The sequence below is a fragment of the Elephas maximus genome, chromosome 12 (assembly GCF_024166365.1).
Source record: "Elephas maximus indicus isolate mEleMax1 chromosome 12, mEleMax1 primary haplotype, whole genome shotgun sequence".
NCBI classification, from domain to species: domain Eukaryota; kingdom Metazoa; phylum Chordata; class Mammalia; order Proboscidea; family Elephantidae; genus Elephas; species Elephas maximus.
This window is the reverse complement of record NC_064830.1, coordinates 18,803,862-18,831,604: the sequence shown is the minus strand read 5'-3', so window position 1 is coordinate 18,831,604 and position 27,743 is coordinate 18,803,862. Positions and strand designations below refer to the sequence as shown.

Genomic DNA, 27,743 nt, shown 5'->3' with positions numbered 1-27,743 from the left:
CTTAAAATGATGAAAAATATGACAAGTTAGCATGTGCTAAGAGCCAAAAAGATAGTTACTACAGCAAAGACAGTAGGGCCTTCTATAAATTTGAGGTACTGTACCTAGACAAAAATATTTAGGAGACAAGGAAGGTTCATATCAATTATAAAATGACCTACCAAAGATGGCCTAGCATTATTTTTTGTACTGTTGTTGGGTGCCGCCGAGTTGGTTCTGACTCATAGCGACCCAATGTTCAAAAGAATTTTTTTTTTGTAGTATATATTAGAGTTAGTACATTTAACAGCAAGAAAGTGGACCTGCACTGCAGAGAGAAACCTCAAAATAAATTTTATACTAAAAAGCCAGATACATTTATAGCCAATAAAATATTACGAAAATGAGATCACAATATTTTTTCCCATAGAAAAATTTTGCTTACATTACACTGATTACAATACAGTACACTGATACTTACAATGATCAGAATATCAGGCTTAATATTAGGAATTTCAGCTGCCATTAAATGTCTGTCTTCTTGTCTTGAGAAATCACCTGTGTACAAAAGCTGTGACAAAGGTAAAGTTACTGAGTTAGGACTCTGGAAAACTGCATTTTACTAGTGAATATGTTAAGCTCATAACATCTGAAAGTGAAGTGTAATCGGAAAAAATAATTGCCTACAACTGATGAAATCTAAATATACTGCTTGTGTCTAATTAAAAATCTATAACTTATTAAGTCACTAAGTCATTCAGCGCTTCAATTATTCAACCACATAGGAATAATACATTCCCAGAGTCATCCCCAAATATAATCTATATGTTAATAAACTTGAGAAGTGCTGGAAGCTTCTTAGATGAAAGTGGCATATGATAAGGAAAAAAATCTACTGAAGTGTATGGAATGGAAGCATTCTCTCACATGGAAGATAAAATGGTACAAGGGCATGCACCAAATTTCAAATGAGAATTCAGATCTCCATTTGGGATATTTTCTGCTTATATTTTGTGCCCTTGGGCAGACAGCTTCAGTGAGTGACCTAGCAGTATGTAGTGCGACTTTCTGTGTAAAAGTTTCAAATATATGAATACCTGCAAAAACTGAGGACAGTATTATACTAGAGCATTCGTTCTCAATTCTGGCTACATGTTACAACCACCTAGAAGACTTTAAAAAAAAAAAAAAAAAGGCCTAGGGAACACCGCCAGGAATTTTCATTCAATGAGTATTTTTTTTTAAAGCTAAGTGATTTTTTTTTTTTAATTTTACCGTGTCTTATATATATATAAATCGACTCGACAGCAGTGGGTTTTTTATATATAAGAACTTGCCATTTCAACCATTTTTGTGTATAAAATTCAGTAACATTACATTCACCACATTGTGCAATCATTACCACTCTCTGTTTCTAAATGTTTTCATCACCCCAAACAAAAACTCAGTATCCCTTAAACAATACCTCCCCATATCCCCTTCCCACCTGCCTGTTGTTGTTAGGTGCCATCAAATCGGTTCTGACTCAAAGCAACCCTACAGGACAGAGCAGAACTGCCCCATAGGGTCTCCAAGAAGCAGCTGGTGGATTCGAACTGCCAAACTTTTGGTTAGCAGCTGAGCTCTTAACCACTGTGCCGCCAGGGCTCCTCTGCTCCTAGTAACCACTAATAAACTTTGGTCTCTACACATTTGCCTTTTTTAGATATTTCACATAAATGGGGCCACACAATACTTGTCCTTTTGTGTCTGCTTATTTCACTCAGCACAATGTTCCCAAAGCTCATCCATGTTGTATGTAGCATGTATCGAAACTTCATTTCTCCTTATGGCTGAATAATATTTCATTGTATAGATACACCACGTTTTATCTATTCATCTGCTAATGGACACTTGGGTTGTGTTATGGGTTGAATTGTGTCCCCCCAAAACCTGTGGCTATCATCCCATTTGGGAACGGGTTTTCTTTGTTACGTTAAGAGGCTGTATCAGTGTAGGATGTATTCTAAGCCCATCACTTTTGAGATACAAAAAGAGCAGATTAGGAATAGAGAAGCAAGCAGAGATGGGGGAAGACAGATGCCACCCTACATGAAGATCACCAAGGAACCAAGGAATAAGGATCTTCAGAGCCACCAGAGAGAGACAGCCTTCCCCTAGAGCCAGTGCCCTAAATTCAGACTTCTAGCCTCCTAAACTGTGAGAAAATAAATCTGCTTCTTAAAGCCAACCATCTGTGGTATTTCGGTTATAGCAGCACTAGAAAACTAAGACAGGTTGTTTCCACCTTTTGGTTACTGTGAGTAACGCTTCAATGAACACTGATGTACAAGTATGTTTCCATCCCTGCTTTCAAATCTTTTGGGTATATACCTAGGAGTGGAACTGCTGGGCCACATGGTAATTCCGTGTTTAACTTCTGAGCAACTTCCCTAAGTGATTCTAACGTGCAACCAGTTAAGACCTACTGCTCTAGGGTCTTGAGACCTATTACCATACTTTTATGCAAATAACACACGTTTATTTATTTACTGCTAACTGTGCTTCCACCCTGCACTATTTTGTAAGTGCCCTATGTCATGTGTTATATGTGTGGGGGCCTTATTTATGTGGGCACGTTACTTGTGGAAAAAAAACTGTAATCCACCAAGATTTTCACAAATTCATCAAGATTTCCATCAGTCTTAACCCATCAAGGATGGGTACAAAGATCCTTTCTGATTAAACCCCTTTACTCCTGCAGGCCATCCTGTTTAGGGGCTTAAAGATGAATTCTAGAACCTCAAGGAATCAAGGATGACAAATCATGTCCTTAAATGGATGCAGCCACAAACAAAGCTTTTCCCTAGGTAGATTTCTAAAGGACACTTTGAAAAGGGATGAACCCTACGGTAGTGCTGGGCAACTTACTCTTTGAGATGCTTATTTTACTCTTTTCTCTGTACAAACCTTAACTACGGGTTACTGTGTATTCAGTTTACCCTAACAAACTAATTCAGTCTTGATACAGAAAGTATTATAATAGAGGTAAGAACTATGATATTAAAAAGCAGAAAGTATCAATTTAATTTTTATCTCACGTTTCAGTGTTTTGATACTCCGTAAATCTTAGGAAATTTTCTTTAATGACATTTGGTGACGTGAAGCTCTGCACTGATTTCTCCTGGGGAAAAAAATCGCCAGTTAGAGAGTACCTTGACACCCGCAATCTCAATCATGAACATGGCAGCTCCAAGAACGTGGCCTGCATGGTAACACCAAAACTTGATTCCTGCAACTTCCTTAACTTCGTGAAAGTTGATAGTTTCAATTTTGTCCATGCTGTCTTCCAAATCTGTCTCAGTATACAGCATGTCGTCCGCCGATATATTACTGAATTTTGAAAGATGGCAACAAAATTAATCAGGCTAAGATTTTTTTTTTAAAGTCTCTGAATTCAAATAAATTGTTTATGTATGACATATCCAAGAAGATACTACTTAAAAATATATTAAGCATGGATTACGCTATTTAAAAGCTCTTTGGCATTTAGTATTTTTTTTTTTTTTTTACTGTATATAGCTAAGAAGCTTGATTTTAAGCAAAACACTGTAAATGAAGATGCTAGCTCAAACTACTCTCAGCATAGTATTTCTCAACCTGTTTTCCTGCCCTAATACTCTTGAGAGATACAATGCACTCACATACACTGAACCACAGCAGAGATCCTAATGCTGGGATGTGAAAGGATTTTTTTTTTTTTTTTACAAAGTCTGGCATAACTTTTCCCCTGAAAATTATGGTAATGCTCTAAGGAGCAATACAGAATGGTGGTTAAGGACACGGACTTGGGAGCCAGACTCCAGGGTTCAAATCCCAGCTCTGTCTCTTACTGCTATGTGATATCTTAGACAAACTACCTAACTTCTCTGTGCCTCAGTCTCATCATTTGTAAAATAGAACCTACATCATGAGGCTGGTGTAATGATTAAACTAGTTAATATATGTTAAGAACTAAGGACTATCCCTGGCATGTGGTAAGCATTATTAAGTATTAATTAATTTTACTACTACTAAAGATAACTCTTTTACCCCTCTGCATGAAGAATAACATACTGCATCTTAGACCTCCCTGGAATACACATAAATGTTTGCAGGTTAATAACCTGTGCTGTACATATCACAAAAATTCTTCATTCTTTCTGGGAGAGGAGTTCTTACAACTAGTGAAAACTTCCCCAGAGAACTTTTTCATTTAAGATAGTCAATTTTCTTTGATCAAATAAACCAAAGTAAGAATTCAGTATCTATTACTGTATAATGTATTTAGTCTTAAATTATAATAAAATTATGAAATGTTACTTACAGAGTATTTCTATTATACTTCATAACTCACAAAAATTTGAAAAGCTATAAAAACTATGTAAGATCTTTAAGGTCAAGAATGTGTTGGTACACCTTGGGTGTTCAGTACTTGCTACCGAATGCCTAAATGACTGACATCCTTGTGAATAAAAAGAGCACGCTTCATTGCAAAACACAAAACGGGCTACATCTTAAATCCTATGTATCGCGTACAGCCAAGATGTACGTGTAAATCTAATAAAGCAACTTACCTAACTTTGACATAATCTGAAAGAAGCCATCTATAAATGGCTTTTGTTGCATGGGTCATAAAAGTTCTTCCTTTGAAACTTGTCTTTTGTAGAAACCAGGGCAAAGCGCCACAGTGATCCAAATGGAAACTTAAAGAAACAAAGAGGCTCTGTTACATTTAAAAACATTATCCACCATATACTACACATAATGAAACTGCTGGTCCTGGGACAAAAAAGTCCTATTAAAAAATCACAGATAATACTTTCAGAACACCAAGAATAGCTAAGTGCAGAGTGGAGGAAAAATACATCCATGTTTTAGTTAAAAAAAGGTTTAAGAAATATTTTTCTAAACAACAAAAAACTTTACCAATAATTAGAGAGGGGAGAATATAACGAAATCTACTCTTACCAAAAAAAAAAAAAAAAAATCCCATTGCAGTCAAGTCAACTTCGACTCATAGCAACCCTATACGACAGAGTAGAACTGCCCCACAGAGTTTCCAAGGAACACCTGGTTGATATGAACTGCCAACCTTTTGGTCAGGAGCCATAGCTCTTAACCACTATACCACCAGGGTTTCCAAACCTACTCCTGGCAGCCAAAATCCTAAAACACTCTATTGGGATAAAGTCAAAACATGTCATTATTTACAAATGAAGTTTCTATAGAAGAGTTGACAAGATGGTGACTTCAAGGCGAAACTCTGTGAAGAGGCTTTCTTAGTCTCAAGTATTATAACAATCCAAGGTATATACTACCCCTTCTCATTTACCCACTGGACTCACATCTAGAGGTAGGTAAATAAGGTTTTCATAGTAAACTTCCCTAGATTGTGAAGACAATTTGGACCACTGACTCAGATGTTTGCAATACGCTTCCTAGTAGAAAATACTTTAAAAAAAAAAAATTGAAATCTATTAAGGAATGATCTTTCTGTAAGAGTTCTTGAAAAACAGTGTGGTTATTAAAGAAAAAACTTACTGACTAATTAACAGGAGATCAATCTCAGCTGGGTCAATTAAATCAATGTAAGGAAGAGCATCCATTCCCTCTAGGCCAGGATGGATCCCACAGTCCAACTGAAAGAGATAGGTGGAAAAAAATCACTATCTGCTACCATTTTATTAAAATTCATTCAACTAATAGACAATTTTTATAACTGATCCAGCATATACAAAATAAAGGTGCATTTCATACATTAGCATTAAAAAAATTTTTTGTTAAATGTGGCAAATACGCACTGACAATTCTAACTTCCCAAACAAATTTAAAATATAGTTCATGTTTAAGGCCACAGGATACAGTATACAAAAGACAGCTTCTCCCCAGCTACTTCTGCCAAGCACTCAAACAACGAATGAACTCTTCTTGAAGGATTCTGGTATCAGAAGATGGTGAGCATTTTACAAGTTTACAGATTACTCCTGCCAGATCTGACTGCTATGAGAAAGCAGTGAGTAGAACAGGAAGCCCCTGATCAGGATAATTTAAGTATCTTAAGGTATTAGGAAACAAATTCATCAGTCAGTCATTAAGGATTTACTCATTTTATATGGTGTTACTACCAAATTAATACAATATGCTGTTCTTTTAAGATGGGGAGAAGTAGAGAAGAGGAACTGAAGGAATATGCGCCACTGAACTACTTTACTAATGAGGACCTTAGAAATCATCTGTTCTAACCCCTCTACTGTTCAGATAAGGAAACAGGCTGAGAGAGGTAGAGTGACCTGCTCAAGGTCAGGGGCTCTAATGATACCTAGGTATCCAGGCTCCCAAACCAGGGCTCCATCACTCCACCTACTGCATTGGGGTTGGGGGTGGGGGAGGACTGGAGTTCGCATGTGCCCCTGTAGTCAGTTCATTGAGGTCTTCCTCTTCCACTGGAGCTGGGGCAGTTAGGTTGGCTAGAGCCTTCTACAGTGGAAGAGTGTCTATGAAGAAATAAGAGTTTAGATCTAGTGGATAATTTTATAGTCTTAGAATACGTTTTCTCAGTTTACTTAATGCTTTGTCAAATTACTACGTGTTTAGTTTTTCACAGTAACTTGCTAGAGCACGGACTACACACACTGACTATGGCATTCTTCTGGGTTACCTACTCTATCAGAAAAGACCTAATACTCAATGCACAAAGAGCCGCACTGTGATCCTGATTACAAAAATAGTAATTACCATTATTTTTCTTCCTTTGAATTCCAGAATAATACATGATCTTCCTACTTCTTGCCCAGCTCCACTGTAAACATTCAAGGGGAGAAATAAAAATGATTAAAAAACAATAAAAAATTGTCCAACAAATGCACCCTTTTTTCCAAGTTAAACTACATCCCCATTTGATAACAACTCTCACGTAAAAATCTTGAGTCAAGATTTCCTCAAAACCACAAAGATAGGGAAGAACAGTGTTAATGTGGGAAAACATGAAAGTGACTCTTGGGAATTCAGAGACTTTGCAGCTGTTACAATTCTGAGAGACGTTGGTATAAATCACAGAGGCCCAAAGGTTAAATGTAATCTTCTGAACATTAGGATTCGATTATGATGTATTAAAAAAATTAACTCGCAATTACAGATTATTTAATATTTTTAAAGTGAGCACTTAAGTACAAATCCCTGAGCACTTCAAAATTCTAAGATCATAATATGCATTTCCCAAATAGCTTAAATTTAAATAGACTTGTCTTATTCACACCTGTAAATTTTAGTTTTCCCTCTATCCTGTTTTCAATATATTTTATACAAAATACTTAAAATGATTTTCCACTCTCCTTAAATTAATAAAATAGATGTAACTTTCAATTACCACAAGGTGTACTTTAAGCTAAAGTTTATCTTTTTCAAGTTCCTCACCTTCTTTGATGCCTCTTTCCCATCATTCTAGCCCACGACTCACTCCTTCAGCATTAAGCCAGGCATTGTTATTAAGGCCTAGGACACAGAAAGCCCTAATACACAGATACTAACCACAAGGAACTCATAACCTACTAGGAGGTAGACAAGAAACACATCTTTCTCTAAACCTAGATCCTACCTCAGGGTGGACTGTTGATAAAGAAAATCAAACTACCACAGATAGGGGCTTCCATGAATTCCTGGCCTGCAACTTTAACTAGTCCTCTATGCTGCCTAGCCACCCTCCTAAGTGTCTATAGCTCAGCTTTCTCTTCTAGTTTCCGTAGTAACTATTTCAAACTTTCTCCCTTTTCCTCAATTTCCCAACACTCTATCCTCTTCTTCACTTCAGGCATGGGCTTTCATCTGCATCAGAAAAAAATATATGGCTCCTTGTCAATTTCCTCAACTTCACTTGCCAACCCACTCACATCTTTGTCTATTTCTCCTGTAACAACAGAACAGACCTGTTTCTAAGACTAATCTTTACACTACTGTTCTATACTCTATACACCCCCTCTGCCTGAGGAACTGAACACTGCTGTATCATATCAGCTCTTTATCATCAGGATTTAAACATGCCAGTCATTCTCATCCCCAAATTAAAGTCCCTTAATTCTATTCTCCTTTAGTTTCTACCTTATCATCCCCAGATTATTCTTCTGAATTCTACACCTCTAATTTTTTTTTTTAATACACAGTTACAAGCCCCTAGGCGGCACAAACGGTTAAGTGCTCAACTATTAACCTAAGGCTGGTGGCTGGTACCCATCCACAGGCACCTTGGAAGACGGGCCTGGCGATCTACTTCCGAAAGGTCACAGCCTTGAAAACCCAATGGAGTAGTTCTACTCAGCACACACAGGGTCACCAAGAGCTGTAATCAACTCAGTGGCAACTAACAACACACAGCTCATGTTTAGGTATCTCTACTTGGATATCTCAAAGGCACCTTATATTCCATATGCCAAACTAGTCTTTACCTCAAACTCCTGGCATTGCTTTTTCTGCCTAGAACGCTCTGCCCTCAAAACAGACATGATTTGTTCCTTTGTGTCACTGGGGTCTCAGTTTACTATCACCTCACAGAGACCATCTTTTATCTACCCCCTCTACTTTGCCCTTTACACCAAGCCACACACTCTTTTCATAACACATAACTACAGGAAGTTATACATCTAATCATTTATGGCTTGTTTCTCACTAAAATGAAAGGTCCTCAAGAAGAGAAACACTGTCTCGTTCACTGCTATATCATGCGAGCTTAGAACAGTGCCTGGCACGTAGCAAATGCCAAGAAATATTTACTGAATGAATAAAAACTCCCAAATTATGAGCCTTGAGAACACTGTGCTAAGTGAAAGAAGCCAAACACAAAAGGCTGCATACTGAATGACTCCATTTACATGACATAGTCAGGAGAGCAAATCTAGAGACAGAAGGTAGGTTCGTGGTTGCCTAGGGCTGGGGAGGCTGGAGGGAATGGGGAGTGACTACCAATGGGTACAGGGTTTCTTTTTGAGTGAAGAAAATGTTCTGGAATTAGATAGCGCTGACGGTTAGGCAACTCTGTGAGTATACTAAAAAGCACTGAATTGTACACTTTAAATGGGTTAATTGTGTGCATGTGAATTATAGCTTAACAAAGCTGAATCAGTAATACATTAAACTCTCAAATCTGCTCTAGACCTGCCCCATCTCGTGCACTTAATCTGAGTCGTCCTAACAGTCCCATGCTCTGCTTTCCCTTGTCAAAACATCCAACCAGTTACAAAGTCCTCAAGATTTTACTTTCTTACTCTCAAACTGATTTCTTTCCAAACCATTGCCACTCATTTTACCCATACCAAGCTCTCGTTGCTTACCATTTGGATTATTTCCATTACATTCTACTGGATTCCCAGTCTGTTTTCCTCCACTTAATTGACCCTCCTATTCACCTGCTATAATGATGCAAAGAATGATTTTCCTAAATCATGATGCTAACCATATACCATGCCTGCTTAAGATCCTTCCTTGGCTCCCTAAAACTAACATGATCAAGGCCCGAACTCCTTCATATGTTTACAAGGGCCTTCTTAAGCTGCACCTGATTGCCTCTTGCCTCATCTGCTAACCTATTAGCCACAGCCATGAAGCCATTCTCATGTTCACACATGCCACCTCCTCTGCCTAAAACATCCTTGCCCCTACAATATATTTATCTTTAATTCCTACTCATTCCTTAGGACTCAGCTCACGCATACCTTCCAGAACACACAATATATCTTTCTCTTCTCAACCCGTGTTAAAACCTCTTCCATAGTCTCATGGCACTCAGTGCAATGCCTATGTGAATTATTATAATAAACCTATCACCGTCGACTCAATTCTGACTCATAGTGACCCTGCTTTATAATAACCAACCAAAGCCAAACCCACTGTTGTCGAGGGGATTCTGACTCATTGTAACCCTATGGGACAGAAAAGTGCCCCACAGATTTCTAAGGAGACGCTGTTAGATTTGAACTGCTGACCTTTTGGTTAGCAGATGACGTCTCAACCACTGCACTACCAAGGCTCCTATATTATAATAAATCAAAAAACCCATGGCTGTCGAGTCAATTCTGACTCATAGTGACCCTATAGTACAGGGCAGGACTGGCCCATAGGGTTTCTAAGGAGCGCCTGGTGGATTCGAACTGCCAACCTTTTGGTTAGCAGCCATAAATAGCTCTTAACCATTACACCACCAGTGTTTCCTATAATGGCTCCCATTTACTGAGCACCTGCAATGATCTTTACTCCTTACAAGAAGGGCTGTTGCATTATTCCTATACGAGGAAACTGGGGTTCAGTAAGGATGCGCTATTAAGTGGTAAAGTACAGAATGAATTACAGGTCTGACTCCAAAGTGATGGTCTCCCATTATTCCAAACTGTTTCTCTAGTACTTTTTCCTCTGCAGTGCAATTCCTCCCAAAAGGATCAGTTCAATTAGCTCAGCCCCCTGTCTTATTTGTAACCCCTGTGGCTAGTGCCGTGCTTGCCATCTAAGTGCTGAGTGTTTGCTGTATACACGAAGAGATGACAGGTGTGAACTACGGAGTGGGACACTTGTGTTATGTCCTCAGTTGGCGCACAATGAATGTATAAGACATCTCTTTTGAAAAATGCGCAGAAGAATGTGATACTAACACCTAACAATAAACACATGCTTGTGGATGTGAGGAAACCCTGGTGGCGTAGTGGTTAAGTGCTACAGCTGCTAATCAAAGGGTCGGCAGTTCAAATCCGCCAGATGTTCCTTGGAAACTCTATGGGGCAGCTCTACTCTGTCCTATAGGGTCGCTATGAGTTGGAATCGACTCGACCGCACTGGGTTTGGTTTGGTTTTTTGTGGATGTGACTTGCTCATCTCCATGAATACGCTTCCCACATTTATATCTCCCCGTTCAGCGGCACTGCAGACCTTTACAGTGCTACTCTGGCAGAAAGCCTTCACCCATGAACGAACAGCCGTCCTTACGGACCATCAACAGCTGAGTTTTCTCCTTTACAGCTCTGCAACTTTCTACCTTCCTTATTCCGCTAAAGTGCTGAGCTCAGAACATCGAAACTCACAAAAATTCTCTAATTTATTTCCTCTTTTTCACATCTTGGCACATGTCAAGTCCTGGAAGCAATACAAGACAGATGTAGCCCTTCCCCGCACTGTTATAGGCTCATCTCATCCCGTCCGGCAATCAGCATCACCGCTTCCCTGAAGGATGGCTCTGATGTGCCAAGTTCCGCGTTTGTGCTAACTGACAACACTCTTTTGGCTTATGTGAAAGTGCCTAACGGCCCCGAAGACCTTTTTTTTCAACTCCAACACACCTTCCCCTCAGTTAAAAAAAAAAAAAAAGCAAAATCCCACTCAACCTGACAGGCCCCTTCCAACCAGTAGTTCTCCAAACCCCTTCAGCCTGAGAGGCCTAGCCCGTAACTGCGACCCAAAGGCAGAACGCTCAGGCATGTCGGAGAGAGGCGGCTGACGAGGCCAACCACCCCGGCTACTCCTCCTCGCCTCTCACACAGCCTGGGCCTTCCTTCCCTCTCTCGCTGGTCCCTTACAGCGGTCGGATCAGCAGCTGGTCACTCTCCTCAGCAGGGATTGCAGACATCTCGGGAGTCTGAGGGAGAAGCCGGGATGAAAAACAGGCTGCCGGAGTCTTTTTAAATTGGAACCATAACCAGCTGGCACCAAAAGAACTCCGTCCACCAAGAGCACAATTTCCGGCGCTCGGGCGCCCGTGGAGCTAGGCTCCTCCCTTCTACTTCCGGCTGGAGAACCTGGTTTGCGAGGTTCCGCGCCACCACGGAGTCGGGAAACAGTCAGCAGGCAAGCAGCACTGCGCCTGCTCGTAATCTCAGGCCGTGTAAAGCAGGCGGGAAAGGAAGGCTGAAAAAGCTGGCGCTGGAATTCAAACAGGAATATCTGTCACCCGCGCCGGCTGCTATAGCGGTCTGACTCTGATCCGAGCCCAAAGCGCCTCCAGGAATGGGCGAGCGGCTGAGTCCTCGCCCCACCCAGGGATGAGCGCGCGCCCCCTGCAGGCGGCGCGAGGGTGAGTGACCGGGAACCGAGTCTCCTAGGGCGGCGCCGGGCGGGGTGAGCCAGCGATTGGGACTGATGGGGTGGGGCTGCGAGGACAGCCAGCGTTCTTCAGCGTGACTTCGAGGGCGGCCGGGTAGGAACGGGGGGACCCAGAGGTGCGGGTGGCGGACGCAGGGTGCGGGCGGCTTTGAGGTCGAAGAGTGGGGACCCTTGCGGGGGAAGGAGGGCATGCGTCTGCTGGCGCCAGCGGTGAGGTGTGGAGCAAACGTCCGAGTGCCTGGCTTCTGTTCCCTCCTTGCCACTGTCTGGCTCTGCGACAGGAAAGCCTGAGACGGTAGGTGATCGTGTCTGAATTTGTCCTGGCAGATAAGAGCAACGTGGAATGGAAGCATCTCTAACTGCGAAGTTGTCTTCCTGTGTGTCAGGATCTGCCTTTTCTTGCCCTTTGGGAGGAAGGTGAAGAGATCAAGAGCACTTATTTTTGTACTTGCTCTTATTAGTTTCTCCACCGCTTCAGCTGCCGTCTCTCGCTGCATGAGGGACTCGGTCTGTCTTGTTTACTGTCCTATCTTCAGCAGCCAGCGAGTGGCAGGCACTCCATAACGGAGTGGTGGCTGGAAAGAGCTTTGGAGCCAAGTCTAGGTTCAAAACTTGGCAGCATCGATTATTAGCCTGGTGACCTCGTCCAGTCGCTTAAATCTCTTGGAATTTTGGTTTCCTCATTTGAAAGGGGCTGAAATACAACAACTTTGCTGGTTAGTGGTGAGGGTTGGAGATATATACAGCACCTGGCAATATGCAGGGCTCAAGGTAGGTGCTCAGTAAGTGACAATTGTTATATGGGTGTTCTCGGGTTGGTTAAACATGTCCTCTCAGGCTGTGCTAGGCATTGGGGATACAGAGGATGAATAACCTAGTCCCTGCCTTTGAGAAGCTTACAGTGTAGAGAGTCAGTTATAAGTAGACAGTGTCACTGTGTACTGCTGTCAAGTCGATTCCAGCGCAAAGTGACCCTCTATGACAGAGTAGAACTGCCCCATAGGGTTTCTAAGGCTGTGATATTCACGGAAGCAGACTGCCACATCTTCCTCCCTTGGAGTGGCTGGGGGTTCAAACTGCTGACCTTCTGGTTAGCAGCCTAATGCTTAACCACTGTGCCACCAGGGCTCCTTTCATAAGTAGACAGTAGCAGATTATAATGCTATGATGGAGGTGTACACAAAGGCTATAGAGGAGGAATCCAGTAGCCCAACCTGGAGGTCCAAGGAAGACTTTCTAATGAGTCTCAAATGAAAGATGAATAAGAGTTAGCCAAGTGAATAAAAGGTGGAAGGGCGCTCCAGGCAGAGGGATTCGGAGGAGCAGAGGGTGGAAACATGGAACATAGTGTGTTCTGAGAGTCACAAGCAGTTTCGTGTTCCTTAGAGATTGAAGTCTGAAGCAGGTTGTTATGGAAGATGTGGCTGGAAAGGTAGCGAGGGGCCTTGTATGTTACGGTGAAGAGCCTTGACTTCAGTCTAACTTTGGGAAGCCATTTAAGATCTTAAACAGGTTAGTGACATCAGATTTGTGTTTTAAATAAATCATTTTGTAGTGTGGTGGTAGATTAAAGGTGGCAAGGATTCTAAGTTAGAACAAGGTCCCTCATCCATACTGTTTCTTCAGAGGGTTTGTGAATTTCTTAAATTGTATGCGAAACTTTGTGCATGTATGCATTTTAATGGGTTGAGGATCTTTCACTTTCATCAGATACTAAAAAAAAAAAAAATAGTTACATAGAGCAATAGTCTGCTGATGGTGAGGACCCAATATGGGGCACTGTTAGAGAGACGGAGTAGGGAACTAGTTAAGTGGTATATTCAGTGGGCCTTAGTGCTTGCCTGGATGTGGGGACTGAAGGACAGGGAGGGGCCTAGAGGACTCCCAGTTTCTAGCTTGCAAATGATGTAATTTCCTGAAAGCAACAGTGTAGGAGAGAAGCATCTGGAGGGGAAGCTGATGAGTGCAGTGTTAGGTATTTTTGCATTTAACCAGCCTGTGGAACATCCAGGAAACCCTGGTGGTGTAGTGGTTAAGTGCTTGGCTGCTAACCAAAAGGTTGAGAGTTTGAATCCACCAGGTGGTCCTTGGAAACTCTATGGGGCAGCTCTCTTCTGTTCTATAGGGTCGCTAGGAGTTGGAATCAACTCTACAGCAACAGGTATGGGTGGAACATCCAAGTGACAGTGAGTCTCATTGGACTCATTTTTATTCAGGAATAATTTAGAGACAAGAGTGATTTGCTTAAGAACTTGCATCAAAATATGGCAGATATCAAAGAATTAATAAATGCTTTTTTTTTTTTAAAGCTTCTGAACTGATTAAAAAGAAAGCCAGTGTTCGGTGGATTTGAGGAGGTACTTTAGGACTCCGCTAACAGTAGAACCCTATTTTATTTTTAAACCATATTTGAAATTCCTATAAATATATATTTATATAGTGTGCTTAAATCTGTTATACCGACCTTTTAACACACTAGAGACTACTAACATATTACTTTATGCTACTGGGTTAACCCAGTTTTGGGTAATCTTGTAATAAGGCTCTCCTGCCTCCTCTCTTTTTTTGAAAAGTATTCTGTGATGACAAGGTTAACATTTGCAACAATTTATCTGCAACAGCCTTCTAACCATAGGCCCTTTTTTTATTCTTGTCCTCTGCAGTTAGTTCTCCACCCAGCAGCCAGAGTCCTCTTGCTGAAACAGAAATCTAATCGTGTCATCTGACTGCTAAAAAGCCTCCTGTTAAACCCAAACATTTGCTGTGGTCTACAAGACCTTCTGTGATCTGGCCCCTGCCTATCTTTCTCCTCATCTGTCATTCTCCCTCTTCATCCAGCTCTAGCCATATTGACCTTTTACTGTTTCTTGCGTCAAGCTTGTTCCTCAAGACCCTTATACTTGCTGTGCCCTCTATCTGAAATGCTTTTCCTCCACACCTACTACTGACCTCATGTTGTTCAGTCTCCACAGCTGTCACCTGAGAGCGTCTTTTTCTATCTAAAATGCTCACCTCTTCCTTTAATCAGTATGTATTGTCTTAGCTTGCTTCAGTTTTTCTCATAGCAACCACTGTTTCTTAATAATATGTTTTTCTCATTGGTCTCTTTATTCCCTCTAAAATAGAAGCTCCATGAGGTGAGGTGCTTTGTCTGTCTTTGTATTCCCAGCTGATATATCCCCAGTACCTAGTAGGTGCTCACTGACTACTCAGGAATGAATGAATAAGTGAATCAAGTTTTCTTGCTAAAAGAACATGGACTCAGGAGTCGGACTTGGGTAATAGCCCAATGTCATACCTAGTAAGTGGACTTAGAGTAGGGTCTTCAAATACAGTGGGAGAAGCTTTCAATTGAAGTGAGGACATTCATTGACTGCCTCATGATTTACTCATTCTTTTTCCTTCATCAGGTGCATGGTTTTACCCAAAAGAAGTGACCATGTCAGAATGAAAGGAGGCTGTCTGTGTAGACTGCTGTCTGTGGAAATTTGAAGACAATAAAACAGTAGCAGATTCCATAGTAAGCCAATTACTTTGTTCCCTTTGTAGAATTCAATTTTTGGTAAAATTTGTTAGGCTGTCTTATTCATAAATCCTCTTGAAAGATGGGCCATGATTCCCTCATCTATAAAATGCAGATTATAGTCTACTTTCTGTAAATCCTTGAGAGTAGGGGCTTAGAGCCCCTAGGACAGTATGTGGTACATGGTAGACCCTTACAAGATATCTGTGTGTCAAATAAATACATCACAGGGTTGCTGTTAGGATAAAATGAGAAAACATATTTGAAAGTACTTTGAAATATGCAGGTTAGTTAATAATAGTTTTCTCAGCAAAATACATTCACTCCTATGAAATGGACAAAGATAAAGCTTATTAATGCTTCCAAGGCATTAAACATTAATTTTTAAAAATGCTATATGAAATTGACTCTGGGAAACGTAACATCACCTCCTTACCTGGCCCATTTCAGTGGGGAGGTGAGAAGCTATCACCTGAGAATGTTTTTATGTCATTTTACATTAAAGATTTTTCAGGACTTTAAGAAAAATGCACATTTCTGAGAAGTAGGTATGTATGTCTTCTGTTCTTAGCCCTACCAATTACAGAGTATGAAACTGAGACGGTAACTTAATCCCAATATTTTGGTGGCAAACTGGTTATTGTATCACATATTTTGTTTTAACCTTGAATTGATTAAAGAGAAATCAGGCACTCGAATATTCTGAAAACTAGATGACATGTGTATAACTTCTGAGAGAGGTGCTTTTCATACTTCTAGATATGACAGGTAGTTTTCTGCCATTTTGGTTTACTGGTTTCCCTTTTTGTGATTTAAAAAGACAATGAAAAAGGACAGTATCCAAGTTTTGTGGTCAATGGAAAATATTTATGTTGTAAGTAAAAGGAATATACTTGTGCAACTGAAAGGAATGAGTGATTTTTAAACTTAATACACGTAAGGTGATTTAAAGTTGCTTTTCTTGATACAACTGTAACCAACATTTGTTTTTTCAGGGGAGCTTCTTTGAATCAAGCTGTGCTGAAAAATGTTTCGGAAAGGCAAAAAACGACACAGTAGTAGCAGTTCCCAAAGTAGTGAAATCAGTACTAAGAGCAAGGTAGGGGAATGGAATGGACTCATAGAGCCCTGAGACTTTGGTTTCTTCTAACTGATTCTGCCTAGAGGATACTAACCAGGGGCAGACAGACCACCTGCTATCTTCCAACTAGGTGTGTTTTAACATTCAATTTTGTGCTACAGACACATTCTATAATTGGTTTAATTTTGTTTTGTTTTGGTAGAGTTTCTGAAATTCTTAAAGACACTAAACTAAAATGGACACAACCTATGAATTATTTCATTGTAACATACCCTGATTTCTTAAAAATTCTTTAAATGCTACAAATTGCAGGCAATTAAGGAGCTGGATCTCTTGAATTCCAGGGTTTGGTGGCATGCATGACTATAATTCTATTTGCTTAACAGCGAACTTGGCAAATGCCTGCATTCTAGAGAGTTTCTGAATGTTGTTTGACAGTATGCATGGATCTAATTTATACAAAACAAACCTTTGTAGATCTAGTCAACAGGCCACTTTGGTGTCCTGTTCAAAGATTAGAGTGAAAGAGTATGAAGATGATAGCTGAATTACATCTAAGTTATGTCTGGTCTGCCAGTTAGCCTGTGTATAACTTCCATGTGCCAGATACTAGTCGGAATACAATTGCAGAAGCCCTGGATTCGGCACTGGGAGACCTACATTTGAGATCTGAGGCATTTACTAGATGTGACCTTAGATAAATTGCTTAACCTCTCTGGTCTGTTTCCTCATTTCTAAAACAAGGATAATATTTCCTGCCTGTTCCCTGCACTGGTGGGTGGGTGGGTGGGTGGGTGGGTGGGTGGGTGGGTGTGTGTGTGTGTGTTAAGTGGAAATAATATGAAAGCAAGGTATAGATTTTCACATTAACATAAACAGAAGGTATCTTTGAAGGACATAGAGTAATGGCTTTGATTTTATCTAATTTTTTTTAAAAAGTATCCAATATTGTTTATGGAAAGAGCAGTTTTGATGATGTATTTTTTGAAGTTTGCAATAGTATTTGTCTTTAGAAAAATGTGTTAGTCGATCCACTTCAATAACTACCACAATTTTTTGTGTGTCTGTTTAACTATAATAAAAAGTAATTTGAATGTGTTTGGTAGAGTCCTTGGGAGGTGACAGTGTTATATTGGGGTTTCCTGTTTCTCAGTCTGTAGATTCTAGCCTTGGGGGGCTTTCACGCTCCAGTACCGTGGCCAGCCTTGACACAGACTCCACCAAAAGCTCAGGTAGGCCAAGGGCTTGGATCCTTTATCATCTAAGGCTTTTAACCTATGCAGTTTCATCAGTGTAACACAATGGGTTCTTATGTATTTGGGGTTTTCTTCCTCTCCCTTGTCATTTCTGAAGTATTTAGAAATGGACCAAGATTTGGTGGAATGTGGTTGAGGGTGTGGAGTGGTTGGTGAAAGTGACTGTGCTGGAAGTTGGCGAGAACACGTGGGCAAACTTCTCTCCACGGGCCTGAGACTAGAAATGCTTGAAAAACATTGTGTGGCAAAACTTTAGACATTTCAGCAGATGCTACCCTCCACTCCTTAGCTGGTCCTGATGTTACCAAGGTAGCGCATCTTGGTGTATCTCTAGGTAAATGGCTCCTTCATCCATTTATCAGCAAGATACTTGTCCTACTCCCCATAAATAATATAACTCCTTTATTGGTAGCACACCCTCTGCCACACCATTTTTTAAAAAGCTGTTTTGAAACTTGGAAATTTTTAAACATCTGTGTACCAAAGGTTCCGACTCATAGTGACCCTGCATAAACCCAAAAACCAAACCTGTTGCTGTCGAGTCGATTCCAACTTACAGTGACCCATATAGCTACCTGAAATTAGTAGCTTTTTGGAAATCAAAAGGCGGCTTCTAACCCAAGCATCATAAATAGCTAATGGCTAATTGGAAATACACCATATTCATTTTCTTATCTAAAATCCTTTTTCCTTTTCCCTTTAGGATCACTGGATAGTCAGTCTGTAACAGGGAAGAAGTAGAACCAGATGGTGTAAAAGAGAATGTTACAACATAAGGTCTATTATCTTTACTTCCAGATGCCTCTAAAATATTAAAAACCTGGGCATCCTTTTGTTAAATAAATATAACCTGAATGTAATCATATAATGTTCCTTTAATATGGTAGATATCAGAAATGCTTTGTGGTAATGTCTATAATGGCTCGATTTTATAGCATACACAGTTTTTCAACCTGTTGCTCTCTGTTAGGGGACTTCCTGTCTGGTGTTATTCCATCTATATTAAAAAATTTTTTTTTTTTCCTGACTGAATGGTAGAGGAAGACCAGGCTTCCTGAATCAGGAAAGAAATTTAAAAGTTAACATGGTAAAGAGGGAGAGGAAACAAAAGAAATAAGAAAATATCATTATGCATTATGAAGGTACTGAATCATTTAGTTGACATTTTATTTTTCCTGCCTGTTCTGAAACGAAGAATATTAATACTTAATTCATTCCCATTGCGATTTTTATACATTCAGTATACATTCATTATGAATCACTGGAGAAAAAGGTTGGTGAAATTTTAAGGTCTTTTCCATTCCATCAAAAACTTCTGTATTTTTTATATTTTTATTAAAGGTTAAGTTCTAATGATACAATCTGTTTCTTATTTGAGAAAAGACTGAGAAAGGAACGGTAATGCAAGTATTTCCTTTGAAACCTTACTGTTACAATGTTTCTTTTAACTTCAGGACAAAGCAACAGTAACTCAGATACCTGTGCAGAATTTCGAATAAAATATGTTGGTGCCATTGAGAAGCTGAAACTCCCTGAGGGAAAAAGTTTGGAAGGGCCACTAGACCTGATAAATTATATAGATGTTGCTCAGGTAAAAGAAAAGAAAAAAAAAATTCAAAGCCTCTGGTTATAAGATTCTCAACAGTAAGCTCATGCCTTTGGAGGGAGAAAGATGTTCACTGTTCCAGGCCCACTGGATGGCACCCTTCTCCATCTTCCCGAAGACACGGCTCCAGAACTTTTATTACTGTGGTAAATGAGTACTGGGCACTGTGGTGGTGCACGGTCTGAAGGTGCCTTGGAGACTGAGTTGCATAGGATCACAGAGACCACTGTTCCCGCCTTCAAACATAGTACTTTTTTTTTTTTTTTTTAACTTTTTAATGGGGTTGTCTGATCTCCTTGTTCAAATGAATTGATGGTGGTGACTGATGACACACAATAGGTTTTCCCTTTAAAATAGTCTTGACAGAAAGACTTCAACTATACAGTAAGTTGCTTCCTGAGTTTCTCGAAGATGAAATTGCATGTCTTTGAATTCATTAACAAATGGACATTACTGCTTTGGGAAGATACCGTCATCTATTTTTAGAGTTTTAGTTACTGTGAAGAATGTAAGGTCTCTTAAATTACGGAGACTGGGTCATGAAATATGTTTCCTTCCCTCATGAAAGCAAAGGAAGTTAATTCTGAGGGACATCTGTGAATCTAGTTTGTCATTTAACAAGGAAGTCTTGGTCAGTCTGTGCTACAAGTAGTATCCCAGTGTTTAGTTTGGAATATAAAGCATTCCAACAGTGTATGAGGAACGGCTCATCGAAGTAAGGAATTGTCCCCAAAGAGTGTTGATAACACTTCCCCTCGAAAAGTACACTAGCATTATTTCCCTTTATAAGGACTGCTAAATTTTTCCTATCACCACAAAATTCTGGCTTGTTAAAATTCAATCACTGACAATAGGGTGTCTTTGTTTTTAAAATGCATTACTATCGTCCATCTTTTGAGTCTCAGAATTGCTTTAAACTGACTGTGAGAAGTGATTGGCAAGAGGTTACAGTAAGAATTAAGGACACGGCTTATTTAATTTCTTTAATGTGGGCACATGGTTCCACAAAAACATTTATAATATGGAACATCTGGTGATTGCCAGAAATATCTTATTTAAGAAAAGACAAATTTGGCGGTATTCTCACTTAGGAGATAAAAACTAGATAATCTGCCAGGGAAACCATCAGGTTTTATCTGCTGTTTTACTTGTTTCCAACGTAGCTCAAATTACAGATTACTTTTTTGAAAGCTGAGTAAGCATCCATCAAGCAGTGCTTGCCTGCCAAAGACCCTGGGGCCTGGGGATAAGCAGACAGACCTAAGACCTGGATAAGATAATAAATGGCTGGGAGAAGAATGGTTCCTATGGCCACATCGCCTTTTATTTTCATGTGCTGACACTACTATAAGCTTGGAGTATTTTTAAATCTAAATAAAGACCTTTATTTTTCTAAGTATTTTAACCTAACCAAAAAACAAACAAAAAAAAACTAAACCCGTTGCCACTGAGTTGATTCCGACTCATAGTGACCCTGTAGGAGAGAGTAGAACTGTCCCATAGGGTTTCCAAGGAGCGGCTGGTGGATTTGAACTGCCTGCTTTTTGGTTAGCAGCTGAGCTCTTAACCACTGCGCTCCACCAAAACCAAAAAACCAAACCTGTTGCTGTCAGGTTGATTCCAACTCATAGCGACCCTATAGACAGGGTAGAACTGCCCCATAGGGTTTCCAAGGAGTGGTTGATAGATTTGAACTGTCAGCCTTTTGGTTAACAGCCTGAGCTCTTAACCACCGCACCACCAGGGCTCGTTAATGTCACCAGACCTGTAAAAATTATCTCAGTTTGTAATTAGGGTTAACCCCAAGACAAAGGGATAGAAGAATACACGTTAAGTAATGGGATCTGAATTTTGCTCGTTTATGCACTGCAAAAAATAAATAAATAAATAAAGGAGGGTAATTTTTCCTTCAGAAATAAATTCTTGCTGGGCTGTTGTGTATCCTACATTCTTTACAGGGTTGGGTTTGTGGTGGCCAGGCACTGAAAGGGACTAGTCAGACTTAAGAATAGAGAGTAATTTCTAATGTCTGTTATGTGTTTCATTTATTTTATGCTTTACAGCAAGATGGGAAGTTGCCTTTTGTGCCTCTGGAGGAGGAATTTATTATGGGAGTTTCCAAGTATGGTATAAAAGTATCAACATCAGATCAATATGTAAGTATGTAATTTATTAAGGAAAAAAAAAATGCATCCTGGGCATCAGGGAGTTCATACCTCTAAGGGCCTGTTTGTAGTTAGGTCTGCTCCTGTTCCCAGAGTGGTTTTGTAAACATTCCTGGCAGCTGGTGTTAAACACGATCTATTTCTTAGGGTGACTAGGGGCTGCCTTTTATATCTCCTGTGCAGGTAGGGGCTGTGCTGACATCCACGCTGACGACTCCTAATACATGTTCAATTTAGGGCCTGCCACCAGTTAAGAACAGCTGCCAGCTTGGAGGCTGGGCAGAGAGAATGGAGGGAGACTTAAGCTCAACTTCCTCCTCTATTTCTAGAATTTAGGTGTGATTCTGAAGACAAAATGGCCCATAATTGAGCATACCAGAATGTCCCTTTGAGTGAAAAACCTATACAACTATTTTTTGCCAAACACGGACGGGCTATTAAAGCCTCATAGGAAATGTGTTTTAAGAACTGAAGTACATATAAGACGGTCATGACCTTTCTGCATTTTCACTGATTTCTTCAGGATGTTTTGCATAGACATGCTCTGTATTTAATCATCCGGATGGTGTGTTACGATGATGGTCTGGGGGCAGGAAAAAGCTTATTGGCTCTGAAGACCACAGATGCAAGTAATGAAGAATACAGCCTGTGGGTTTACCAGTGCAGCAGTCTGGTGAGATTTTAAGTTACCTTGGTTGGTTTCTTATTGTATCATCAAATAAACTGGCAAAACCCAGTCTATTTTCCAGTCTTTTCAAAGGCTCATGAGACGTTGTCCGTTATATATCTAATACCTGGCATAGTAACAACTAGTGAATACTAGGCCTGGAAGCAGGAAACCCTGGTGGCGTAGTGGTTAAGTGCTATGGCTGCTAACCAAAGAGTCGGCAGTTCGAATCCGCCAGGCACTTCTTGGAAACTATGGGGCAGTTCTACTTTGTCCTATAGGGTCGCTGAGTCGGAATCGACTCGACGGCACTGGGTTTGGTTTTTTGGTTTAGGCCTGGTAGCAGCATTCACTTGTGCCTGTATTTAAAGGTTTAGGGTAAACATGAAGCAGATGAGGGAAAGTGGTGTGTTCCTCCACGGGCTAGGACATTCCTCCTTTTTTCTATATTGTTGTCCTTGTTGTGATAGTCCTTCTCACATGCTAAAGTACCAAGTGGGTTTATTTTAAGGAGAGCAGAAAAGGCCACACATGCAAGGGGACACAGAGTATGTATTCTGCTACCCAAGGCTGGCATGTGTAGTAGGCCTTCCAAAACTGCTGATGTGGAGGCACAGGAGAGGGGTTTCAGAGCCAGATTTATACCTCTGCTGGTCATCACGTCAGATTGTTCTTACTGTATGTTTTTGCACAATGCAGGAACAAGCACAAGCAATTTGTAAAGTTTTATCCACCGCCTTTGACTCTGTCTTAACATCTGAGAAATCTTGAATTCTGCAGTCAAGTGGACGACCACGTCATCTGAAAGTTCATTTGCTTTCTGACCAGTTTCTTTTTTTCAATCTGCAATGCTGAAGTATTGTAGAAATTGGAAGTGACCCCTTGTTCTGGATTTTCTGAAGAAAATGCAAGGTATAAAATATTGATCATTTGTTTTTATATTAAAATGTGTCTTATTCAACAGTGAATTAGCTCTCAATGAAGTTATTTTCTGGGGTTAAAAAAGAAACCTCGTTTATCATTTTTATACGCAAGTAAGCTTAACACCTAAATGTAATAAAAATTCACTCAGTGGATTATAAACATTGAGCACTTGTCTGAGGAAGACTAATGTAATCTGTTCTGTACCAGCTTCCCACTGATGCAGCATTATTAGACTTGGAGGTCTGTTGTTAGTTGCTGTCAACTCCGACTCATGGCGACCCCCCGTGTGCTGAGTAGAAACGCTCCATAGGGCTTTCAAGGCTGTGACTTTTTGGAAGCAGCTCACGAGGCCTGCTCTCCGAGGTGCCTCTGGGTGGGTTCAAACCACCAGCCTTTCGGCTATCAGTCAAGCACTTACCCATCTGTGCTTGGAGCTCCAGTCAGTCAAAAAGATTGGACTGGGGACCTTTTGGAAAAGTGACACAGCCAACTTAAGACATAAAAAGTAAATTTTTAAAAGTGTGTTGTCAAGATAATGTGTGTAAGCCATAGTTTTTATCTCAGAGTTAAAAGACCCTTCAAAGATTACCACTAACGCTAAAAGTAACTAGTATTTAAAGAATCTCACGTATAGTATACTGCTGCTGCTGTTTGCCACCAAGTTGATTCTGTCTCATAGTGAAAAGAGTAGACATATATGACCAGAGGAGAACTGCCCCGCAGAGTTTCCAAGGCTTCAATCTTTAGAGAGGCAGACTGCCACATCTTTCTCCTACGAAACAGCTTGTGGGTTTGAACCACTGGCCTTTGGGTTAATAGCCAAGTGCTTAACCACTGTGCTACCAGGGCTCTTTGATGTATTTAAGAAGGACCATCTTAATACCTAACACTTTAAAGATAAAATAAAAACAAAACCATGTCCATTTAAAAGTGTTTTTATTTTTTTCCAGTCAAATGACTAGTTAACAAGGAGAGTAAACTTATTAAACGTGCTCTAATTATAAATCACTGCATTGAGGACAATGAAAATAAGGATTGATTTAGGTTATACAATATATACAGTTGCACCGCAACTAGACCAAAGTCATCAAGTGAATGAATTGAATATCATACATCTCCAATAGAGTTCCAAGATGCGTATTATGTCATCCACCCCTTACGGTAACACAGTAACTGCTAGTCTGTGCGCACATTTCTGCGTCATCACCCCCTGAAGTCAGATCTGATGGAAGTGGCATGCAAAATGCCAGAATCTTGCAGCTGAAGTTCATGAAACATAAACTCTAAATATAAATAGATATCTACAATGTTTTTCTCTCTCTTTTTTTTTAATTTGCAAAGAGCAAATACCTAGGAAAGGATATTAGTGGGGAAGTTAATATAATTTCTCTTCTGACAAGAACAATATTAATTACTGCACAATAGCACCACCAAAGTGTAGACTGGAAAAATATTACCTAGATACTCATGTACCCGTGAACCTGATAGACTTGTGGGGGACTGGATTTCAAATGTTGACGTAAATTAGCTTTAATTCCTTGTACGGCTGGCACCAAGAGGTCAAAAGGCTAATTAGAAGATACAGCTGCTGGAGGATCATGTTAAAACATACCTAAGAAGTGCACTGTGCAAAATACATCTGTTTACTTTGTTAAGTCTATGAATTAAAACTAAATGAAAGGATCAAAACAATGGAAATTAACAATTAGTGAAAAGAGATGTAGTGCTTTTAAACAAAGACTTTAATTACAGATCTAACACCTGGAACTCTGAAAGGCAAAGAGCGAAACTGCCGTACAACATTGTAAAACATTCCAGTTTGTTCTGTCGTCTTTATAATAGAAACACAAAATAGTCAATGCAATTAAATAACCAACCAACAACAAAAAAGTCTACACCTACAAGAGTCTTGCGTGGTAAGAACAGGCTGCTTCAATCAAATGTACCATCATAACAACTGCGGTGATAGCACTGTCGCCTCGCTTTCCAAGCCTATACGTAAATTTTTTCCTTTGCTTTTGCTAAAAACCCAAGTGGGCATCATGTCTTTCTCAAAAAGTGCCAAAATTCCCAATATCCCTACCATGGATCTTCTGTTCACAATTACTGGATAGACATATGACAGTCAAGTTCATTAAAAGAATGGATTTTTATTTTACCATGTACAACCTAATTGCCCTCCAGTAGCTTAAGTTTACGAATGACGTGATGAACTTAATACTAAAATTGGGATATTGAAGAGTATTTTATTACTGGGGACCTACAGGTTTCTGAGATGCTCTTGATTACAAATGGACAGATCAAATTTCAGGACAGTGTCACGACCATTCCTGATGGTCCATAAATACGAGACACTAAACCGGGTAAACATCCTCATGTGCTAGAAAGGGAAGGCAGTGGTACATTCAATAGGAAACAGCATGAAGATATGGGAACAGCATGGTCTGCACCACAACATTCTATTTGTGTACAGTTGCTTTCTGTGTGATTAAAGAATTTCAAGAAGGCAAATTCCAAAACACCTAAAGCATATAACTAGTTTAAAGAACTGTTTTTGCAATCCATCATCCTTAGTTTTTAACCAAATTCGGGAAATGCAGTTTTTATATAACTTCCTGGAACTGAACGAACTGCTGTTACCATATGTTGTAATAAACCAGCAGTAGTTAAGTATGATTGCTCACAATAACAGGTTATACACACATGCAGAATATAATGATAGTTGCAACCTCACAAATTAGAGCTAGAAAGTACAACACTCGTGTAAATTTCCAAGTCGCTTTAAACAAACGTTGGGTGGTTTCAAAGGAATACAGGTCCTTTAAAGGTGAGCTGATGGCATTTTACCTAGAAAGTCCACAGCTGGGTTATGGACTTCGGAAGCAACAGTTTACTGGCTTCCTAAACCAGTAATTGCTCTACAGGTCACTGATTCCAGAATCAGGCCAAGAAAACAGGAAGGATTTATTTCTAATACTCTTAATCTAAACATTTTTTAGGTTTTGCTAATTCTATAGATTCAGGATTTTGATTATGCAGTTAAAATAACTGTTCAGTTCACCTTTTAGGAAATTCAGTTTTTCCTAATAAAAGTTTAGCAATGTTTCATGAGAACCACAAATTATAAAAACAATTCATTTACATATAAAAATTGCCTTTGAGTTTTTAAAACAGACCAGTGGCATCAGAGAACGTGGGCTACAGTACAATACAATTCGTGAAACCAGTTGCCTGGGAAGAGTTGTAGCAGTAATGAAATAGGAACATAAATAACAGCTGTGAAAGAAAGGTTTTGTCCGGTGGCAGTTTAGTCAGCGATAAAGTGCACAAATGATACGGGAAATGCTCCTTTGCGAGTGGGATCTCCATCAATGTGACCAATCTGAAATGAATAAAAGGTCAGGCTGTTAAAAAAAAGGCCAAGTGTTGGAAACGTTGAAGGGTATTATAGCATCTGACTAGACAACAATTCTTCAGAAGAATCTCTTCTGAGAATATTTTGGGTAAAACATGACAACTGTTTTTTCCTTTTTCTTTCAACTCACTTTTCAAATACTGTGTGAAGGCCCTTTTCAGAGAGATGCCTCAGATGTCTGCATGTGAGGATACTCACACCAGCCAGCATGAAGCAGCTGAGTATTAGAAAAGTTTGTGAACTGCATAGTCACAGAAAGTGGCAAAGGTGTGACTTGGCCCTATTTAAATTTAATCAAGCATTTATGGAAAACCCCAATAAATCCATTTATTTTCATTCTGGGTAAATTATATATTGAGTATGATCCCAACAATGTAAAATATGTAGGCAAATAAAGTCTAAAAGAAAACAGCCAAAATGTAAGTGGTGGGCTTCTTTTTTTTCAGGGGGTAGGGAGGGTGAGGTTATAGGCGGCATTTATTTTCTTCTTTATACCTTTCTGTATTTTCCACTTTGTGTACCTACTTTATACAAGTTATTTAATTCTGTTCTCATAGTGGCTGCCTTTCATTAGGTGTTTACAGTATACCTGCGTTCGCTCAATCTTGACAGGAAGGCTGTGGGTTACCTCCCTTTTACAGATGATGCAGCTAAGGCTTAAAGATAAAAGCAACCTGCACAGCCTGTAAATGTTATTAGAGTTTGCATCCTTAAGGTTGTCAGGCTGGAAGCCCCATGCTCCGTCCACTCCAGCAGTGACCCAGGATGCCTGGCAAGGCCCACAGCTAGTTTACAAACAAGACCAACACCCAGGAATTCTGCCTTTAGGTCAGCCTCTCTGTTCTCCTCACTACACTAAACCAGCTGTGGCAGGAGAAGGGTAAAGGGTCTCATTTCAGACCCCTCAAATGTGCTCTGGAAACTGCAGCCCAAGTGGCCCGCCCATCCAAATGAGGGAGGAATCAAACACGGTGGGGGGATAAATCTGGCCCACACAGAAGTGGATGAAATGGAAGAAGAGACGCTGGAAGACA

The 27,743-nt window shown here is 40.0% G+C and overlaps 3 protein-coding genes across 16 annotated transcripts in view; 1 reads left to right on the top strand and 2 right to left on the bottom strand.

The window, feature by feature from the left end:
• The window catches only part of CPSF3 (cleavage and polyadenylation specific factor 3), a 41,691-nt gene extending 29,917 nt beyond the window's left edge, over nucleotides 1–11,774 (bottom strand). For 2 of the 3 annotated variants that reach the window (XM_049904586.1, XM_049904587.1), the window contains exons 1-6: nucleotides 11,550–11,774; nucleotides 6,736–6,799; nucleotides 5,542–5,639; nucleotides 4,575–4,703; nucleotides 3,174–3,351; nucleotides 461–550 (exon numbers count right to left, since the gene is read on the bottom strand). In XM_049904586.1, coding sequence (XP_049760543.1) covers nucleotides 461–550; nucleotides 3,174–3,351; nucleotides 4,575–4,703; nucleotides 5,542–5,639; nucleotides 6,736–6,799; nucleotides 11,550–11,599 — 609 coding nt within the window. In that variant the 5' untranslated portion in view covers nucleotides 11,600–11,774. Of the gene's footprint in view, nucleotides 1–460; nucleotides 551–3,173; nucleotides 3,352–4,574; nucleotides 4,704–5,541; nucleotides 5,640–6,735; nucleotides 6,800–11,549 lie in introns of those variants that run through there. The other variant, XM_049904588.1, reaches the window with a different exon arrangement.
• ITGB1BP1 (integrin subunit beta 1 binding protein 1) lies at nucleotides 11,764–27,040 on the top strand. Of its 11 annotated transcripts, none has more exons than XM_049904595.1 (10): nucleotides 11,764–12,043; nucleotides 14,382–14,429; nucleotides 15,242–15,373; nucleotides 15,483–15,592; nucleotides 16,591–16,694; nucleotides 17,830–17,908; nucleotides 19,387–19,523; nucleotides 21,602–21,694; nucleotides 22,227–22,376; nucleotides 23,070–23,338. In XM_049904595.1, the coding sequence occupies exons 5-10, from the start codon at nucleotides 16,623–16,625 to the stop codon at nucleotides 23,139–23,141; spliced, it is 603 nt and encodes a 200-aa protein (XP_049760552.1). In that variant the 5' UTR covers nucleotides 11,764–12,043; nucleotides 14,382–14,429; nucleotides 15,242–15,373; nucleotides 15,483–15,592; nucleotides 16,591–16,622; the 3' UTR covers nucleotides 23,142–23,338. The 11 variants fall into 11 exon arrangements, 10 of the variants coding, with proteins under 10 accessions (XP_049760552.1, XP_049760553.1, XP_049760546.1 ...); XM_049904593.1 differs by lacking the exon at nucleotides 11,764–12,043 and adding exons at nucleotides 12,073–12,166; nucleotides 13,459–13,584 and having other exon boundaries at nucleotides 14,382–15,373; XR_007519702.1 differs by lacking the exon at nucleotides 11,764–12,043 and adding exons at nucleotides 12,383–13,584; nucleotides 26,860–27,040 and having other exon boundaries at nucleotides 14,382–15,373; nucleotides 23,070–23,282.
• Nucleotides 24,219–27,743, bottom strand: part of ASAP2 (ArfGAP with SH3 domain, ankyrin repeat and PH domain 2) — a 222,682-nt gene continuing 219,157 nt past the window's right edge. For both annotated transcript variants that reach the window (XM_049904584.1, XM_049904585.1), the window contains one exon: nucleotides 24,219–26,676. In XM_049904584.1, coding sequence (XP_049760541.1) covers nucleotides 26,602–26,676 — 75 coding nt within the window. In that variant the 3' untranslated portion in view covers nucleotides 24,219–26,601. The remainder of the gene's footprint in view (nucleotides 26,677–27,743) is intronic.